Raw genomic sequence first — 20771 nt, 5'->3', positions numbered from 1 at the left:
GAGACCCCCGTGCCCATCCCGTGAGGGGGCCGGCGGTGAGGCCGCCCTGCCTATCCCGTGAGGGGACCGGCGGTGAGATCCCCGTGTCCATCCGTGAGGGGACCGGCGGTGAGGCCCTTCCCGCCCCGCTGATGGAGCTCTCGGGCCGCCCGCGCCCCCCTGGCAGCGTGGGGCGGGCGTGGCTGCGGTCGGGGCCGGCGGCAGCGGCGCCCCGGGGCAGGCAGGGCCGGAGGGCGGCGGCCCCGGCCGGGGCAGAGGGCGGGGGGACCGCACGGACTCTCCGAGGAGGGGAGGCCCGGGATGGGGATGGGGATGGGGATGGCTCCGAGACGGCGAAGGCACCTCCTGCCCGCCCCGGCCTCTCCTCCTTAGGAATTGTCATTTAAACATTTAACTCTATCAGTTAACCCTTGAACTTTCTCTCATAGGGAGGGCCGCCTTTTGGAAAGAAAGAGAATTTAAAACTAATTTCTATTTCATTTCCCTCTGAGGCTGTAATTTCAGTGTGTTCCCCTTCCTAGGGTAAGACACTCTAAGAATCTAGAGTGGTGTGGTTTGCTGGAGATCTGTTCTTTGTTATTTATTAAATACACATGGAAAGCAAAGAACAAAAGAGGAAACTAGTAAAAATTGCCTGCGCCACGTCTTTCGGTCTTTCAGTTTTTGTGTAGCAATTCCTAAAGGAAAAGCCCTCCTCGATAGTCGTCCAGAGGGCACATGACCTCGGGTTGAGAAAAAGGTTACTAAGGTTTTGTTCAATATACTCCTTCAACAAAATGATAGAGAATAATAATATAACACTTATAAATATTTTGCTTTTGTCTATATTTTTCTAGTGGATGAATTCCTGGGATATTTCATAAGACCTATGCAAACTGTACAGAAGCAGTTTAGTTCTGTAAAGGTGGCTTAGAAATGTTCTGTGCTGGCAGCCTTTAGGCAATCTGCTGGAAGAGTGAACCAGTGAACATAAATGCACAGGGTCATGGTGCCTGTGCAAATATGAGGTGTGCTTATCAATTGAAAAGAAGGGGCTGCTATTTGAATTTATCAGTGAAAAATGAGATGCAGCCAAAGTGGCTCAATTCTTATGAATATGTTTTGACAGCTGTGTGTGTTACTAACTGATAGAGGCCTCTTTTTAGCTATTTTTGATATTGCTTAAAAACCATTTGTTGTTCCTGGAAAGATACTTGGGTCAATAGTATGTAACTATTAAATTTATATTGTATGTGCCTCCAAGATGTTTTAACATACTAAAGACCATAAGTACCTAGTTTGGTAGAGAAATAATCCTTGAGTATAACACTTGACTTTCAATTCCTTGTTCCATACTAGGTGTTCTAGCATTCATGCTTATTTTTACATTTACTTTTGCTATTGTTTCCAAACTTGACTGTATGGTGTTTAGAGGAAGTAAAAGAAGCGACAGCTTTTCTGACTTTCTCATGTGTGAGTCACTAGATGGTGCCATTTCCCTTCCCTTGAATCAGAAACTGTCTTGCATTTTCTTTTTAGTAACAGTTGATGGTTGTGTTTTTAAAAGAAAACAATTGGTCTTCTGAGTTCTTTTTTTAAAACGATTGGGTTTTTTTTTTCCTGAGACTATGCAGTATAGATGTTTTGAGTCAGTCAAACTAATATATTAATGAAAATGTACAAAATTTTAAAGTTCGGATCTTTTAAACTGTCATCAACTTCCAGTTTTGTGTTTGCTTACGTGTTTTACTGATCTAACAATGAGATCAGACTTGACAAAAATACACATTTTAAATGTAGACTTGTTTGAGGGTCTTTAAGTATCTGCAGCTAATGTGAGTCAGTGATGTGAAGAGGTCATGGGGCATTCCCCATGGGGTCTTTCATAATTTTTAGGGGATGCAGCCTCCTTTTAGTCCTGATTTCCTGGCCACATTTTCCCTCCCTCTATCCCCACTGGCTGAGGTACTTGAGAGCTACAGACTCCCCAAAAAGCCTAATACCTAAAACCTCCTTCTAATGGATACCCTGCCTCCACCTCATTTTTCTTCTTCCTTGTGTCTCTGTTCTTTTTCTCTAAATCCAGAGATTTTGCACAGTCTTAAGTGAGTAACTGTGTGTCAATTAGTGGAATTCCTATGGAATTTATGGTTCCCCCATTGCTTCTTTCACCTCCCTGTATCTGGCCTGATCTGCCATAAGGCCCACAGTTTGTTTGTAAAGACACCTCCTGCTCTTTCCTTTCAATCCCTCCTCTTCTTATTTTCTCAATAATTTACAAACCTTATTTACCACTAACTTAACTTTCTGTTCCTGGGGCCTTTTTGGTTTTGCAATTATTTGCAGGGACATCATTTTCTGTTCTTTTGTAGCCATTTATGGATCTGTAGGCATGGCTACTACCTGCACCCCTTTGATCACATTCTGAATACATTGCTCTAAGCAAGGGACAATACACGGTAAAAGGTGAGAGTTGCTACTGCACATAAGAGGGAAAAAAAAAGCCAATCCTTTAACCCAACATGAAAAACATGTCCCATTTCCATCCTTTCCATGTTTGGACTGGTACATGAGCTAAGTTTCTTATTCCCTTTGCCATTTGTTTTACCACTTTTCCACTGTCATTTATTTGCAAATGGCACTTTGAGTCATTTAATTTGCCACACACTCCCCCTTCTTCTGCTAATAGATAATCTACTACCATCTGATGTTGAAATATTGCATTCCTCATCTGAGTGGGTTGGTCAGCAAAATGGTCAAGGGCTGTAGCTGGCTGTTTGGTTATTATTTCAAAAGACAGCTTGTAACCTAATTATCTGATTTAAATTATAAATGGGTTTTCTGGCACCTCATATTATTCATTAGGACTCCATGTGGCTGCTCTGTGGTGTCGTACAATTCACTCAGGTGGCCATTCATCTTTTCCCTACTGTTGGGTGCTCCTTCCAGCCAGGGCTGCATCAAGTGACTGCTTTTCTCTAATTAGATCATCATATATCTTGATTCCTAACTGATTTCCCTGAAGCTGTGACAGCAGAAAGAGCAACAGTCTAACATACCCTACACAATGCATCCCTGACCAGTTTGGAGGTAAGAGCGATAGGCATGTTGGCCACAAATCCAGTAATGCCCAAACTCCCAGGCAGGGATTGTCCTTAGTTACCTCTGGGAGAATGTGCAAACCACCTCAACATTCTCCCAAGGGATTCTTTGGAGATATTTCAGGATCATCATCCCTTTTTGCAGGACCCCTTCCTGGCTTTAACTGTGCACTGGCCCCTTCTGTGTAGGAGCAAATGTTGGACCTTGCATTACTGGAACTGGTATGCAAGCTTTGCTTGGTTAGCTCCTGAATGAGGATGGCCATGTGTTTTCAAGGGAAGGAAAAACACTTAGCCCCACTGTTGGAGGTGTAGGTAAGAAGCTGCCTAGTGGAGGTCAAGGGAGGTAACCACTTTCTGTCCTGGCATATTTGGTGTGGAAGCACTTGCCTCAATTTGTACAGTGATTGAGTTGGTATCCGTCTTTGGAATAGATAGATTCAATTTGGAATGGATAGATTCAATTTAGCATGTGGTATCCACATCTCAGAGGTGGCCTTTTTGAAATTCTCCTAGCACACACCTTTCAAACAAGGTAAGCAGCTACCCTGAGGCTTGGTGTGCAGCTGATCTAGTGCCCCAGGGAAGTAATGCCCAGTGATGCTGTTCTGTCACCTTTTGTATGGGGTCAGTCCCCAGATGTTTTGTATTTTGGGGGAGGAGATGCCATTTCTTTTGAGGTGGGCTTGTAGTTCCTCTCTTTGGCAGAGAAAGCAAGTTCTGAGGCACACATTGGGTACTCTTACTGAGTATACAGGCCTTTCCCAATAGGCAGCTCTCTGGGTTAGATCTGTCGAGCTGTCAAGTGGGAATGGAAATGCCAAACCACTGAGCTTTTTGTCCTGGTAGTTTTAGTGTGTGAGCAGTCCCTGGTGCTGTTCCATTTGGATCCTGACTCTGTGAGACAGAAGGATTATAATGGTACCTAGAGCTGAGAAGGGAAGTGCTGATAGCAGGATGTGTGCTGGTAGTTTGATGGGTGCAGCTGAAGTTGTAGGCAGCAAGAGCTTTCTCAGCTGACTTCTTTGTGAGCTCTGTTTTTGAAAGACGTTTTCAAGCTTGTGGCCAGACTCTGTGAGAGTGAAAAGATTTGTTAGGGCAAAGGAGTTAGTGTTGTCTTTTAAATGTGGTGCACTTTGGTTTGCACTTTGAGGTGGAAGATCAGCGAAACCTTGTCATCCTGACGTGGATGATTTGAGAGACGTTTGTCACTTGGCTCTGCGCTCTGCTGGTTTCGAGCTGGGCTTGGTGCATTTCTTTCCTTTGTGAGTCGACATCACCATCGTGTGGTTGTTTTCATGAGCACTGACAGTGCCCAGGAAAAAACCAAGCACTTTTCTGGCCCAGCCCCATTCGTGTGGGAGCAGTTTGTGCAAGAGCTCTACCATGGATCCTGGCTCTTGGTGACTGACAGAATGTGATCCTGCATGTACCGGTGAAAGAAGAGGAATTGTTTCATTGATAGCTGTGCACAGCTCATAGGTTACAAAAGAAAAGGCAATTCCAGCACAGCATCTTTCTTTTAGAATGTGTTCTTGTGTGATCAGCTGCTGAACATGTAACTCACACCCACTGAACTGCATCCCGCCCTGTAGAGATGTGTGCTTTCCCTCAAGCTCTATGTACCATCTTACTCTCTCACTCTTGCACATCACAAACCCCTTGAAAAAGTCCAGCAGGTATTTACAAAGAAAAGGTCCAACAACAAAAAGCCAGTGCTAGCCTTCATCCTCTCTTTGTCTCTAAGTTAAACAAAACACATTAGTGATTTGCACTTGCCTTCTCAACTATAAATATAGCATCATCACATTCTCTCAAGGTGGCAGGGTCCATCGCTAAAGCGAAGCATTTCCAGCTGTAGTTCAGACTGAGAAATGTGCCAGGAGACAAAGCATTTGCTGACCTTCCCTCTTCCCTGTGAAACCTGATTTTCACAACACAATCACTTTCAAACACCTTCATTGTTGCCTAATTGAAGCATCTGTATCTGTCAGAGAAGGAAGTGTCAAGACAAAAGGCTTTACTAAATTACCCTCTTTTCCTAGCAGCCTCTAAAGTGCACACAGTGCCCTGGGACTATGCACCTTCCTTCTCACATGTACAAATCAGACATTTCTGGGTCAGTTCTAGACAGAAATGTGAGAGGCAAACTGCCTAGCACTGGGTTTTGGGCTTTGAGGCTGTCAAAGCTGAGCTTTGCAGAGAGCTCAGGAGGTGGCATGGCCCTGGCTGTCTCCCCGAGAAAGCTTTGCAGTGGGGCTCAGTGTCACCTGGCACAGGGAGCTGCAGCATGTGGGTAACGAATCCCTGCTGAACTCCTTCCCCAGGGAGTCACCCCGGGAGCAGCCATGACATCACTGTCACCTGCACCCCCAAGGACTTGGAGCAGGTGTTCCCCCCCATGGCTATGGTAGGGACAAGGCACAGCGTCCCCCACCAGGCCCTGTGTATCATGGGCACACAGGTCTTCCTCAATTCCCTGCAGGTTGCTCAGTCCCCAGCTTCCCCAGCTTGTGATTGACTCCAAGACCTGGAACCTCCTAATCTGTTTGCTGCTGTGACCATTTATAGGGGGATCCACGATCAGGGTATTGCCAAGGGACACTATACTGGCTAGTGGGGGCTGGGTGTTGGGACTGGAGGTGACGTGGAATGCCTCAGGGTGGTCTCTGTGGGAAGAGAAAAGGTGCTGCCATGTGTTGCACACAGATGGTTCCATCTCCATGTCAGACTTCTGAGCTATCAGCAGCTTGTGGCCTCCATGACAACATAACACAGAGAGGGTAGGCAATGCCAGACAGAGGGAGGAGGAAAGAAAGAGAAGAGCAGGAGACAATTCATAATGCCATGCTGCTTTGGTTACAAGAATGTTGAGTGAAGCAGACAAACTGATCCTGGATAAGAGGAAGAAAAGGTTGTGTTTAATGTTTGTTTGGGTTTTTCTTTTTACTCACTATGTGAACCTTTTTTGATTGGCTAAACAATAATTTCCCCAAGTTGAGTCTGCTTTGCCAACAGTAGCATTTGCAAAGCCATGTCCCAGGGTTAATTTTGTCCTGGAAGAATTCTCATCTTATTTTCTATGCTTCTCATTCACAGAAGGTGGAGCGCAGGTATGGACCCACAAATGCACCTACACTGGCACAATGTGTGTGGGGAGTGATGCTGTCACCAGCATCCCCTAAAGCACCACCAGCACCCATATAAACAAGGGAGGCTGTCTGATCCTTTTCTTCTTCTCTGGCTGTTCAGGACTGGAGATTGGTGCTGGACACCCAGATCCATCTCTCCCAGACACACACCGTAGGTCTGTGCAGTCTGTGCCTGCAGCTCAATCCTGATCTGTCCAGGGTCCTGCTCCAAGCCTGGGCACTCCCTGCTGCTGATGTTCTCTAGTGGGTGTCTGGCCCAGTTTGAGTTTTCCAGCCAACATCTTCCCCGCAGGATCACCCATCTCTGCGGCAGCCTGTAGCAGTGCCCATAGAAACAAAAGGAACTGGTGTCTGCTGGAGCCAGGTGGAATGTCACCTGTAGGAGCAGGCCCCACCTTTACTCACAGCGGCGTTGGTGGTATAGTGGTGAGCATAGCTGCCTTCCAAGCAGTTGACCCGGGTTCGATTCCCGGCCAACGCAATTGCATTTTGTTGTCTCACCTGCTCCTGAATTCATAGTGGCCCAGAGGCCACGAGCCGTGCTGTGCCTCTCTAACCCTGGATGACAAACCCCAGCTTCTAATCTGGTCCTCTGTTCCCGGCCATGACACACTCTGTTTTGATGGACAGGTTTCTTCTCACCCGCAGTACCCTTTCCAGGGATGCAGATGAGGGTGACTTAAAGGGTTCATCCAGCATCAGCCCTTGGGGCCGTGGAGGACGCTCTACTTTCACCAGTTTGCTTTTCCTGCTGCGGTGGCTCTGTTGGTACAGGCTGAGAGGGATTTTCAGGGTTGCTGCTGCAGCTGAATGCACCTGGCAAGAGAAGCATGCTGCTGGGGCACGGTGATGATGAAAACTGACAGTGCCCAGGTGGGCACCAAGGCATGAACTGCACTGCATGAGGGCAATTATGCAATTTGGGGGAATACTGGGAGAAGGCCTGTTCTTTATAAAATGTCTTGGTGTAACATTGGGGTGAAATTGCTCTCCATCCTCCACCTTTTCCATCTCTGCAGGGCCAGCTTTGACAAATAACAAATGTTTTGTCATTCCCCTTCAGAGGGGATGCTGGTACAGACAATGTCTGTGTTCATAACACACAGTAATTTCACATGTAGGACTCTTTCTTGAATACAAACTGTGGTACATGTAGGAATTTCATTTGGAACGACCTGGTTAACAATCATGACTGCATGTCTCCGGCACCCTATGTCACCAACCCAATGTAGGGCTGCTGTTCTTATTGGGGCTGCTTGCAACTTAGATATTCCCTCACTTTCCTAGGACCAAGGTGAGGCTGACCAGCCTGTAGCTCTCTGGGGCTCTCACCCTTTTCAAAGACAGGACTCTTTTGCCTTGTTTTAGTCCTCAGGCATCTCTCTCAGTCACCATGATCATTCAAAATATTGAAAATGGCCTGACAATGACATCAGCATGTACTGTCAGCACTCATGGGTTCATGGGCAGGTTTGTGGACAGGGGGTTTGGAATGAGATAACCTTTAAGGCCCCTTCCAACCCAAACCATTCCATGCTTCTTTGATTCTATAAGCTATGTATGTCTGTAATTCCCTGACCTGATACTTTTTCACCAAGGGTGCACCATCCTTACCCCAGAGTCCCTCTCATCTCTCAGGCCTGGGATTCCTGAGGCTTGGTTTGCAAGGCAAAGGAGTCATTCAGTGTATCAACCTCTTCCATGCCCTGCATCATCAAGTTCTCCAGCTCACTCATCAATGGGTTGTGTGTGCCTTTTGTCACTGGATACTTACAGAAACACTCCTTGCTTGTTTGACATCCCTGACCAGATTCAATTCCATCTCAACTTTGGCTATCATAACTGCATTTCTGCATGCTCAGGCAGAGCATGAAGATTTGAATACTAATAATTCTTAATTAGCCTATGCACTTTTGTCCTGTGAACTGCCAGCCAGATGCTTTAGGGAATATATCTGTATGGCCAATCAAAACCCTTCCACCCACACCCAGGCATGCACATACACGCCCCACACACTGCAGGAATCCTCTGAAGAGAAAGCAGAGGCCAGGAACTCTGGAGGCTCAGAGGAGGATGATGGAGCAATGGTTCACAGATATTGCAAAAAAACCCCAAAATCATCTCGATATGAAAAGGAACTGCAGGTGTTCGTTGTTTTATTTTGACAGAGTAAAAACTAGAACAACCAGTTGTACTTATAGAAATGCAGAACTAGAGCAAGGGTAAGCACATGGGTGACATCCTCAGCTTCTCGTCAGAATGAATCACATCACAGTGCTGACAGCACTTCTTTTGCACCTGAGTCCTGCTACCATCACACACCTTGTGCTGTCCAAGGCAGACACAAGGTGTGTGATGGGCTAAGTAGCCCCAGTCCCAGGCTTTATAAATCTCATCTAGATTTTTTTCCAAAATATTTATATCTCCCACTGACAGCAGTTTGGGAAACCATGCTCCTGAATTTGTGAGAAACTTCTGCAAAAACCCACCCACCTGGCTTCTTATATGCTCCCCATAAGAGGCTTGCCTGGTTTCCTAAAATCTGATGGATGGGTGATTGTATACCACAGGTGAATGGTGACTCCTACCAGGCAAGCCAAAAAGCAGAAGATACCAGATGAGTTTTGTCTCTGTTCTGCTTTCAGCAGCACAGGGCAGACTTGTTGTAGCAGGACTTCCCTGATGTGGTAATAATTAGCATTGACTCCATGATTCCAGAAGGCTGATCAATCACTTTATTATACTACACTTATTAAGAAACTCATGACCCTTACAGACAGTCTGATACAGTTTGACCTACTTGGCCCTTTAAGTAAAACACCATCACCAGTGGCCAATCAAGAAACCACTCTTTGGTAAACAAACCTCCATAACACATTCCACATGTTCACAACAACAGGTGCAGACAGTGAAGATAAGAATCGTTTCTCATTCTTTTCTCTGATCTTCTCTCAGCCTTCCCAAGGACAATGCCTGGGAAAGTTGTGCCTGTTGCTCTCTGTGACCAGACTGGCAGCCACAGGGACTTAGCCTGTGGTTCCCGGGAGGAGGTGAAAGCTCTAACAGCAAGAGGGGCATCACAGTGTGTTAATTCGTTGTCGCCCGTTTTGGGGCTCCTGTCACCCTGTGCAGGTTATTGATACTACTGGGGTTGCTGGACACAGTGGAATTACAGGTGACAATATCCACTTATGGAAGACAGAGAAATTAGAAAGCAGAGTGGCGCAGCGGAAGCGTGCTGGGCCCATAACCCAGAGGTCGATGGATCGAAACCATCCTCTGCTAGAACATTTTTGCTCCCTTTTCCCGGGAGGTGGAGCCGTTCCCAGGCCACCAGGTGGCAGCGCGGCGGCGCCCTCAGCGGGGCCGGTTAGCTCAGTCGGTTAGAGCGTGGTGCTAATAACGCCAAGGTCGCGGGTTCGATCCCCGTACGGGCCATCCCAGCTTTTTCCCGAGTATCGATTTTTTTTCTTCCCGTTTGGTCCTCCCTTTGTTGGCAATGATGGTGCAGGGAAATAGTCTGTAGGAAAACAGAGATCCTCCCTGTGCTGCTCAGCCCTGGAGGATGGTCCACCGGGAGAGCTTCTAGGCTCTCCCCCTCTTTTCCCTACTCCTCCTTTTGGAGGTGTTCATTCCAGTTAAGGATAAACTGCACAGGGTGCTCATGGCAGGTGCATCATCTCCAGCAGCCCTCAGACCTGGCACTGACCTCAGCTGTGCCACGGCTGGATTCAGGTGTGCAGCACTGACCACTGCACCTGCTGCTGCTGTGGAGGGGCTGAAGGTCAGACCTCGACCAGCAAGGTTTATTGTGGCCATCTGATACCAGCTGGGGTACAGATGGAGCCTTGGTGGGCAGGCAGGGCAGTGGAGTCAGCTGTCCTGAGAGAAGGACTGTTGGGGTCTTCCCCCTGTGCCAGGATGCTGCCCAAGGTCACTCTGTGAGATTGAGAGCCCTCAGTTTATTGGGTGAGTGTTTGCACATTCTGTGTTACCCTCCTAAAATCTTGAGAATTCTGAAGTCACTCAGGTAGTACAAATTCCACTTGACATCACACATCTCTGTGCAAATATTGACAGAGCTTTAATTAGTTTGATTTGCTTATCTGCTTTAACTGCTTTATAAGGCAAATCTCATAAAATTATCTGTGGATTTTATGAGCCTCCTTGGCAATGCTACAGTCAACATTGCCCATTTAAATGGTGAATTGTCAGAAACCAGGTTTGCACAGGAAGTGCATCAGTGTCCTGCCTGAGGACCCTAAGTGTGACAAATGTCCATGTCCCCCACTTTCAGCCACCAGCAAGGCTCAGTGTGTAACCCCAGGAGGCACAGGTTGTGTCTGTAATCCCAGACTGGCAGATGGGCATTAAATGCCACCCAGGCCATCATATCTTTATCCCTCTATTTTCCCACATTTATGGCTCTCCAAAACCACCTTGGCCCCTCCTTTTCCCCACATCCCCTAAGTCACAATCTGAAATTGCTCTTTCTTTTATCCCACACGGTGACCTTTGCCCCTAGTGAGGGACCAGATGTGACCTGCAGAGTGGCCCCATTCACCCTCTGGCTGGGAGCCACCTCTGAGCCCAACAAGAGCCTGGGAGCAACTGGGACAGGGAATCCCTGGCACTGTGGAGGTTCCCAGGGCTACTCCACCTCCCCCTGCTTGTCTTTATTACAGGAGATAAGCTCTTAACCACATAACCTAATGCTGTCTCATGGGGTAGGAAGATTCCCTGCAGCCCTGGCTGACCCTAACACCCCTCAAACACCCCACATCCTGCCCTTTCCCTTCCAGTGTCCCTGGCAACTTCAGTGGATCTACAGCCCCCAGGATATGGAGCTGAACTGCCACAGAGGGCAGTCCCTGCCCCAAGGTGCTGCACCCCAGCCAAGCACCAGCTCACTGCAGCTCCCAGGAGCACCTCCAGCCCTGCAGAGCCCAGAGAGAACAAGGCTGAGGGTACAACAGGGGTTGAACACGGGGTGGGGGGTGACAGGGGCCAGGAAAGTGGCTCCAAGAAGGGGTGTCAGGGCTGTAGCTGGAGCTCAGGCATGGGATGCAGCTTTGGGTTCTCAGGACCACTCTTGAGTATTGATATTCTAGAGTATCAACCTTCCTCCTTGTGTGCCACTTCCCTCCAGGGCTTGATCCCATGGCACTGTATCAAGCAGGAGAGGCCAAAGTCTGCTCTCCTGATGCCCAGCATTGTGATCATAACTTGTGCCTGGCCTACCTGCCCTCAGGCCTCTGAACTCCACCACCTCAGTTTTACCAAGGGGAGCAGCTACACGTTGTTATTTGATCAGAGTAGTAGAAACCCAGACCTTGCAAATCTCATTTTAGCACCTGTTGAAGCAGGTCTGTGAGAGGGAGATCGTGAGTTTAGGAATCACCATCTAACGCCCATAGAACGGAGGCACTTTCTCCTAATTAGGGACATGGAATTCATCAGCAGCCCCTGAGCTCCCAGAGCTATTAGGAGGCACCCTAGTGCCTAGAGACCCTCTGGAACCATGCCTGGTAACACCTGAGATCCAGGAAACCTACTCCCCTGTTTTAGGTACTTGTATGTGTCTTGCCCTAAGTGATGGAGCTGTTCCCTCCCTTTCTGACACAACCTCCTTGTTTGACCTGGCTCCTGAGGCAAAGGGGGCTGTAATGCTCTGTAAATGAATAATCACATCAGCACACTGGGAGGACTGAAGTGGGATTATGTTTGGGAGAGCTCAATCTGGTTTCAGATAGAGCTGGAGTGCTGTAAATAGGCACATGGGGAAACAGGGCAAGCCAAATGCAGGAACATTTCCAAGCAGCATGCACGGCCAAAGGAAGTTTTGGAAATAAGAACCAACAGCTCTGTTCCCTGTATTACAAATCGTGATTTTAGTTTAATACATACAACACAAGCAGCTTTAACACAAGCACAATTTACAATTAATGTGAGGCATCCAAATCCACCTTTCCAAGGCCTTTTTTAGGTACTGTTGGCTCCCCCACTGCTCTTCCCAGAGGTTCCTGCCTTCTGCACGCGGCTCGCGCTCGGCTGCCGGGGCATCCTCTGGGCAGATCCTTCCCGGCTGCTTCTTTCGGCCAGAATCTGTGACCCACCGACAGCAGAGCTGCTTTTATTCCTCCCTGAATAAACAAATACAGCCATGAGTTTTCACATCCCAGCCCAAGCATCACCACACAGCAGCTAGCCACAAGCGTTCCCTCAGGAATCATGCAGGAGGCAAAATTCCAGTAGATCTCACAAACATCTTTGGCATCCAGTGCAGAAAGCAAATTGGTGAATTCAGCCCAACAGATCCCAGTGCCACTAAACCCAAAGAAGTTACAGTAGCAGCATTTTTAATTTTCATGAGGTTTAATCTACAAAGTAACCAGCCACTTTGTTCCAGTCACTGCACACAGGAACAGCAGCATAGCAAACAGCACTGCTGGAACACCAGGAGTTTCCAACACCTTGAGCTGGGATAAGTGAAAGGATGTGCCAGTGTCCACCAGGGTCTGAGACTGCTGCACATCATCAGATCACACACACTTCTCTCCATATCACTTCTGCCACTCAATGAGCAGATCTGGATTGCCTATCATTTTTTGGGGTTCTCAAGAACTCAAGACTTCTACACAGGATTTCAGATGTTCTTACTGAGTTCAGGAGGTGAGAGTTCCCCTCCTGGAGGCACAACTGACAGGCTCTAAGAGGCAGAGTGAGAGCAGGGAGCAGCAGTGGGTATAAAGGTAGAAACTGAGGGAGGCAAGGGGCAACAGGATCCTGTCAGAGGAGAGAGTGACAGACTCACTGCTGCTGACACAAATGTCAGGAGGGGATGAGGGACACTGACTTTTCCTGCCACTCCCTCAGGCAAGAAGTAGGACTCACTTTAGGAAAGAGAATAAAAGGAACGTGATGTACAGCATTTATTAAAGATGGCAACCTCCATGAAGCATCATAAAAATGAGTAATAGCAATGAGGAAACAAAACAGGAATACAGTGGGCTGTAGTTACATGCATGCAATTAAAATGAAGAGTGACATTTTGGCAATCATTCACAGTGCAACCTGCACAATATCAACAGCTGCTCTACACTCTAGAGTCTCCATGGACATGATCTTGGGTGTCATCTGTGCTATGGACAGTCCACAGTTACTCACCAGACCATCCTGTCTCCTTGGAGCAGCTGTCTGGGAGCAGGACTCACATCAATACTACCAGCTAACACCTTGATGCACCAGAAAGACAACCTAAGAACTTCCAAGTAGGAGCAGAAGGCCATTATTAATCAGAAAATTTGGGTGGCACAAAAATCCATTCACTTATCCCAGCCAAGTCAGGTGCTCTTGGTGAACTCTCTTCTTGTCAAGCAGGGCAGTTTTGTGCCAGCAGCCACCATCCCAGGTCAGCCAACCAGCCTTGCCAGCTGTGCTGTAGCTCAGGCACCTTAAGCAGCTTCACTAAAGCAAGTGCTGTTGATGAAAACAAACACACTGTGCAAAGGTAAGATGTGATCTCACAGTATTTGAGAGAAAAGTGGCAGGAGAAATAAAAGCATTATTCACCATGATGCTTTTAGCAATCCTGGACATGTCCCCAACGTCCTCCCCCTTCTCACATGCATCTGTCTGCTGAGAGGGCAGGTCCTGAACCCACCTACAACTCCAGCTGTGTGCACACACGCACTGGTACCCTAAAGCACTCCTGGAGTCGGGCCCTCCATGTTCTGGCCAAAACAACTTGGGAAGAAAGAGTCATTTGACTGAAGAGAAGCTGGGCTCACAGCACACACCCTCCATCCCCCTAGCCTTGGAATCACAGTAAAACAAACCAGTTAAACTGCAAAAATACCCAGAGTACTTTGGGAAGCAGCCTGTGCAGACCCATGTACCAGACAAGGACAGCTTCTGAAGTGTGCAGGGACAGACATGGTTTGTGCTTCTCTCAGTTACACTACCAGAGATAACAGATTCAATTACCACAAAACACAAAAGCAGCTCAATGAGCATAAACTCTCTGTAATTCAAGTACTACAGAGGAACAAAAGGATTTCATTGATATTTTCCTTAGTGACTGTCATGGTTTGACAATGGACAGATGGTAGGCACCCACAAAAGCCATTCACTCATTCTCCCATGTTACACCCATGCAGTGTCCCTCACTTTTCTCTGAGAGCTCTCTTGAGTCTGATTTTTTGAGTGTTTCTTTGGCAGGGTGGGGGAAAAAATGAATTGTCACTCAGTGTTATAATTCAAACTCATATCTCATTACAGTGCAACAAAACCACACAACAAATCTGGCATTTACAGTATTCCTCTAAATCCTTTTTCTTCTATCAGGTCTTGCCTTGCAGAGCATGAAAAAGAGGAAAAGAAAAAAAAAAAAAAAAAAAAAAGCAAAAAAAAAAGCTTGATAATCAGCCTGAAAAGACATATTGAAAAAATGGTGCCAGTGCAGCATTTAGCTCAATGCTCAGCGGAGAGGAAAGCTCAGAGCCTCAGGTAGCCCTGCAAACCTCCTGCAGGAAAAGCATAACAGGTGAGAGACCTCCATGGCCACCCATTCTTCTGGGACTAGAGCCACAGCAGGTTGTGAGTATTCCAGCCTAGACTTTTTGCAATTTATTCCTGGGATAAGGAAGTACAAGTAAAAGCTGTTTGTCTGCTGTTTCTGCTGAAGTAGAAAAGACTACTTCACTACCTATCACCTGTATTTTGAGAGGTTCAACATTTATTAATACCTCCTGGGAGAGGAAAGGTACAGGAACTTTTAACCAAGGCAATTTCAGCCATCCCAGAAAGCACAGTACAGCTGAGAATTTTTTTGTCAGTTCTAAAATAACTGACATAATGATAATTTCTGTACCAGAAGATAATAGAGGTCTATAAATTGAAGCTAGCTGGTTGCCTACAATACAGAAAAAATATTTATTTTGGAATGTGAGCCTGGGGGAAGGGAGAGGAACAGCAACAACTTCACATCAGGAATGCTCTGTGCACTTGTCCCATGCATTTACCATGCCCATCATTAGACAAAACACGAGTCAAGGCCTCTCATCCAAAAGGTTTAAACTTTATTGTTTGTGGTAGGAAAAGCTGGGGGGAGTGAGAGTTGCAGGGTAAGATCCAGAAGGCAACCTAACTGCTCCTCAGTGACTGCAGGAAATCCAATCACTGGAGTGGTATTGATGGAGGGCTGGAAAAAACTTGAGCATGAGTAACTAAGTAAGAAAACCATGATCAGGATTCCCTAAGTCCTTTAATTAGTCCTATATAAGTCACCAACAGCTCATTCTACCAATTTTTTTCAGAGAAGACATGCAGACCACCAACTCTCTGGGAACATTTTCAGGTGCAAGGCACACATCACCACCACTCAGACCCCATGGGGATATTTAATTGACAATTAAAGCATAATAGCCAGTGTGACCCACAGGAAAATTCACTGTATGATGTATAAGTCCCAGATTAAATAAATGTAAGATAAATCCTTTGCATATCCAAGGGGATTCCCTCTGCCACATTAGAGCCTTACACAGAATTCTCTTTGTCAGCATTATCCTTATCTCCTTAATACAGAAGTCTACACTACAAATCCCACATCAAGTTGAACTCTGAGATAACTCAAGGCTGAGTGGAAGAGTAATGCAAAGCAGCTGGCATGGCCAGCCAGCAGCACCCAAGAGCGCTGACAGTCGCCACTCCAAAAGGCTGCTCACAGCTAAAGACAGACTGCACAAAGGGAAAGAAACAAGTGAGAAAAAGGGATAAACAGGGAAGGATAAAAACCCACAAAAATGGCAAGCAGAATACATAAGAAGGACAAAGTCAGCAACAAGCTGTGTTATACACTGAGGAATATTTATGAAACAACTGAACAGCCACACTTACAGTTATGAGGCCTTGACTGTATCTAAGTATTTACACAGGAATTAAGTAGTTAAAAATGCAGGGTCAGGAAAGGACTTGTGATCATCCACAGCATATTTTTCCACACAGACCATAAAAACTCACCACGAGAACCTCTGACAGAGCCCATGGCTGGTGATGGGCTGTGTTTTTTCCAGCAGGCACTGGATTTTGTGAGAGTTTCCCTGGGCAGGAGAGCATTCTGACCCCTGCTATGCACAACTCCTTTCTTCCTGTGCCAATTAACTACTTGCAGCCCTAAAATCCACACACCAAGTGACAGCCCCACAAAGGAGACAGGTTTTGAAAAGCAAGCTCATGTTACCAACACATGCAGAAGAGAAATTAGCTGGGGCAAAGCTTCAGGAAGTAATTTTATGGGAAGCCACTCTCTGGGGAAATGGGGAATGTGAAAAAAAAGGTTGGAGTGCCAAGAGTGAGAGAAGCATCAAAAACTATTCATCAGCCTAAAAAAGAGCAGGGCATTGACATATGCATGTGTATAGAGAGGTAGAAAACTGCAGGGGAACCAGCAGGGACTTGAGGGTTTGCTGATGGAAACAGAAAGCACAGAAATATGTGAGAAAATGGATTACTTAATTACACATATGTCTAGTCTAGGCCAAACTCATCACTGTCCTTAACCCTTCCCCTCACACACACAGAAAGGACACCTGGGAAATTCTTTCTGTTTCAATCCAGCACTTTCCCTCCCAAATGAAATGCTGAGGGACCATTTTGAATGTATCTTGAATTAAGTTGCATCCAGCTAAATATGCCAGATGGATGCTGCAATACCCACACAGAACAATTTGCAGGCAGTTACCAGCCAGCACAGAAGGCCATGGCTGTGCTCTGTGGGAAAATACAGAGCTACTAATTTCAGACTCCCTCATGCTTCATCAGCAGAAAAGCTGAAATAACTACAGGGCATCCCCCAGCACCAATAGTGCTGATCAGAACTGCTGCATCAGCCTTATTTTAGCTGGTTTTTAAAGCCTCCTGCACCATGATGTGCTGGGAAGCCTCAGCCAGGTCTCATTCCTGATACAACTGGAACAGAGCAGGTTTGGGTGGGACCAGGATTCCTTGAGCCACTTGTCTGCCTCCTGACAGGGCAGAGAGTGTGGGGCTGAGCTGAAAGGCACCAAGCAGCTGGAGAAGCTGGCACAGGACAATTGCTGTCCTTATCACAAGCCCAGAGCTTGGGCTGTACCCACACAAACAAGTCCCAGCAATGCAGAAGAGGCATCTCCCCTAGCAAATGCCTGGTCCTGTATGGAAGCTGCACCATCCTCTTCTTAAATGGAAGCAGCATCTTCCAACAAGAGATTGCAGAGCCAACAGCAGGCAGCACTTATATTCCCCTCCTTACAGCAGCTCCTACAGGGAAAGGGGGCAAGGCAAGGCAAACCCAACAGTCCTGCAGAACAGACCCAGCCCAGAGGCCACCCCCAGACACCCCATCGACACTTACCCAACTCCTGAAGGATGCACTTGGACTGTGCCCAGAATGAGAAAGCTCAGTGAAAGAGAAGTGATTCTTTTTCAAGTTGAAGGATGGTAAGTTTAGATCAGGCATTGGAAAGAAATTCTTCTCTATGAGGGTTGTGGGGCCCTGGCACAGACTGCCCAGAGGAGCTGCGGCTGCCCCATCCCTGGAAGTGTCCAAGGCCAGGCTGGATGGAGCTTGGAGCAATCTGGGATAGTGGAAGGTGTCCCTGACCATGGGAGTGGAATGAGATGAGCTTTAAGGTCCCTTCCAACCCAAACCATTCTCTGATTCTGTGATCCTTACAAGGAGGGCTGGACAAAATACATCCTTCATCCTAACAGGATCTTACCAGCACTTCCTATACTCACAGAAATGAAAACACAGGCCTAAAGTTGTGATAAGCCCCTGCTAAGCTTCAATTCTGCCTAAAGCACTTTCTGAGCATTAGCTGTTCAGTGACAATTTTATTCACAAAGAAATTAGCTGATGTCAGTGGGTGCTGTGTGACAGCAATGTCACCTGGGCTGGCAGAAACTAAAGAGAGAAGCTTTCATTCAAAGTCAGTTAAGGCTCTAATTTAACACAAGCTTACAGAAAACAACCAACCTGACACAGCTGGGAAAACCAAGCCTTCTGACAAGGTACAGAAGTGCTGTCCATTGCAATTTGGTCAGGGATGAATGCGACAAGAAAGAGGAGGCCCAAGTGCCTCTGCATCACCATTACCAAGCAACAGCTTGCAAAGAGGGCAAATCCAAGCTTAGCACTTAATGTTTGACCACATCTGCAGCAAAACTGTGGCTTGATGGGCACAATCTTCCTGTTTCAGCAATTCCAGTGCAGTAACTTGCACCAAGGACATATTTTAACCTCGGGAAATAAGGCAGCAATTGGCCAAACTGGCCACTGAAAGTCAAATACCACAAATATTTACCACAAACAACACCAGAAAAGAAATGAACTTTTCCACTGTGAATACAGATTTAGTGACAGCAGACTTATTTTAGTTACTTATTTTTAAACCTTTTGGAAGAAATCCACAGAGTTGGTGAGCCAAAAGTCACTTCAGGGAGTAAATAGAAAGTTTATTAGAACTGATTAGGAATAAAATAAAATTATACATATATATATATATGGCACAAGTTCAGGGCTATGGCTGTTACTGTCCATGGACATTAGAGTATTAAGGACAGATAAATGCATTCAAAAGCAGTAACTACTTTAGCTGACAGCCTTCTACTTCATCTTCCCACACAAATACCATCTCTCGAGGATGGAAACCGCTGGATGCGTGTTAGAAGCCACCACGCATAGGGGGATAGAGTAAAGGAAGCAACACGGCTTTCCTCCTTTTCCGGGGATTCCTCATTGCCCGGAAACTTAAAACTTTTTTTGAGTTATATACAAACAAAGCAGTACTGAATAATATCGCAGATGAAAGTGGGTTTTTTTCCCTGTTAAGGGCTTGGCGAGCAGAGCCAGGAGGCTACAAAACGCAGCACAAGTTCTGCGGCAACCTCTCCCCAAAACCCACGAACATTAAGACAAAGGGGGCTCGGGCCGGGGCTCACACGGAGCGGGCCCCTCGGGCCGAGCCGCCCCCGGGGCTCGGCCGAGCGGCCCGCGGGCCCCTTCCCGCGGCGGCCCGGGCGCGGGGCAGCGCCAGGCGCGCTCCGGGCCGCGGCGGCCTCAGCGCGGGCCCAGGGGCCGGCGGGCTCCGGCCGTGCTCGGGGGGCTCTGCCCGGGAACTCCCCGGGGAAGGGCCCCGCCCGCCCCGCTCCGCCCCCGCCCGCCGCGTACCTCGGCTGTCGGCGGGGATCGGCGGCGGCGCGGCGGGGCCGCTCTCGGCTGCCGGCGGGAGCCGCTGTCCGGCGCACATCGACTTCAGCACCTGGAACACGGCGAGCGGCGCCACGTTCATGCGCAGCAGGTCCAGCAGCACCCTGCGGGGGGACACCGGCACCGGCAGCACTCGTCAGAGGGGGCTCCGGCGTCACCGGCGGCTCCCGCGGGGGCGCCCTCACCGCTCACCGGAACACCTCCGGGTCCAACCCGCTGCCCGCCGCCTGCGCCAGCTCGAACAACTCTGCTTCCTCCGCGCTCAGCAGCTGCTTTCGCCGCAGCCGCGTCTCCGCCATCGCCGCCGGTGCCGCCATTCCCGCCGGCCCCTCCGACATGGCTGCGCGGCCCCGCCCCCGCCCGGGCGCCTCACACCAGGCCCCGCCCCTCAGCGGCCCCGCCCCCGCCCTGCTGCTCCCGGCGCGGCCGGCAGGTGGCGCTCCAGCCGCGGGCTCCTGCCAGGCACGGCCGCAGCGCCCGCGTAGGGACTGTGTGCGGTGTGCGGGGTGAGGGTGTGCGGTGTGAGGGTGTGCGGTGTGCTCTGTGCAGTGCCCGCTGTGCGGTGTCCGCCGTGCAGTGTCTCGTACCCGCCCCGCTGCCCTCCGCCCTCGGGGCCTCCCCGCGGGCGCCTCCGCTCCCGAGCAGGCCGGAGCCAGCGGGGCCGCTGAGCGCGCCGAGGGCCGTGCGGCAGTTCCGGGGGCGGAGGTGCTGTGGGGACCCGCGGGGCCGCCCCGAGGCCGCGTTCTCGCCCCAGCTGTGCCCCGGGCCCGGCGGCAGCTCCGCCGAACGCGCTGCAGCCCCCGAGCCCAGAGAGTATCTGGGGCTGCATGGGAAGAAGACGAGAAACTGGGGTCTTGAGTCGCACCGTGGCGAAGCGCTGGCAGACTGGGATTGAGATTCCTCTATCTAAATGGAAATGAGCTGTTGTCACCAGGGAGGGATGGTTCATCGCCGCTGCCCGGCCCAGCACACACAGGCCCCGGAACTGCGCTGCTAATAGAGAGCAGAGGGGTCACTGCGTCCCCCGGCACTGCCGTGACAGACCCCATCCCGCCCCCACACCACGCCACAGCAGACAGATGCTCCCACTCCACACCCCAAGCAACCTGTGAGTCTGTCAGAAGGTGACCCGACCTCGTGCCCCCATGGCCCTGCTGACAGACAGACACTGCAGATGCTAAGACAGGAATGACATGGATGATGATAAAAGAAGGATCCTGCTCTTTATGGCCCCAAGCAGGACCAGCCCAGCAAGAACAATTATGGCTGTTCTGAGTGGGAGCAGCTGCT

The 20771-nt window shown here is 48.7% G+C and overlaps 1 protein-coding gene across 2 annotated transcripts; it reads right to left on the bottom strand.

The window, feature by feature from the left end:
- Positions 1 to 12110: 12110 nt before the first annotated feature.
- Positions 12111 to 19834, bottom strand: LOC311158532 (mitotic-spindle organizing protein 2B-like). Of its 2 annotated transcripts, XM_084213986.1 has the most exons (3): positions 19674 to 19834; positions 19443 to 19585; positions 12111 to 12375 (listed from the first exon to the last, which is right to left on the bottom strand). In XM_084213986.1, exons 1-3 carry the CDS (start codon positions 19817 to 19819, stop codon positions 12215 to 12217), a joined length of 450 nt encoding a protein of 149 aa, XP_084070112.1. In that variant the 5' UTR covers positions 19820 to 19834; the 3' UTR covers positions 12111 to 12214. The 2 variants fall into 2 exon arrangements, with proteins under 2 accessions (XP_084070112.1, XP_084070111.1); XM_084213985.1 differs by lacking the exon at positions 12111 to 12375 and having other exon boundaries at positions 13957 to 19585.
- Positions 19835 to 20771: the final 937 nt, after the last annotated feature.

Source organism: Fringilla coelebs (genome assembly GCF_963513975.1).
Source record: "Fringilla coelebs genome assembly, chromosome: 12".
NCBI lineage: Eukaryota > Metazoa > Chordata > Aves > Passeriformes > Fringillidae > Fringilla > Fringilla coelebs.
Note: the sequence above shows the minus strand (reverse complement) of the source record. Positions and strands in the feature narration are given on the sequence as shown.

Excerpts from the sequence above, each read along its gene's own strand:
- LOC311158532 (XM_084213985.1), bottom strand. The coding sequence starts at position 19,819 with ATGTCGGAGGGGCCGGCGGGAATGGCGGCACCGGCGGCGATGGCGGAG. Across the intron at positions 19,586-19,673 it reads TTGGACCCGGAGGTGTTCCG|GGTGCTGCTGGACCTGCTGC; the intron begins GTGAGCGGTGAG and ends GTCCCCCCGCAG.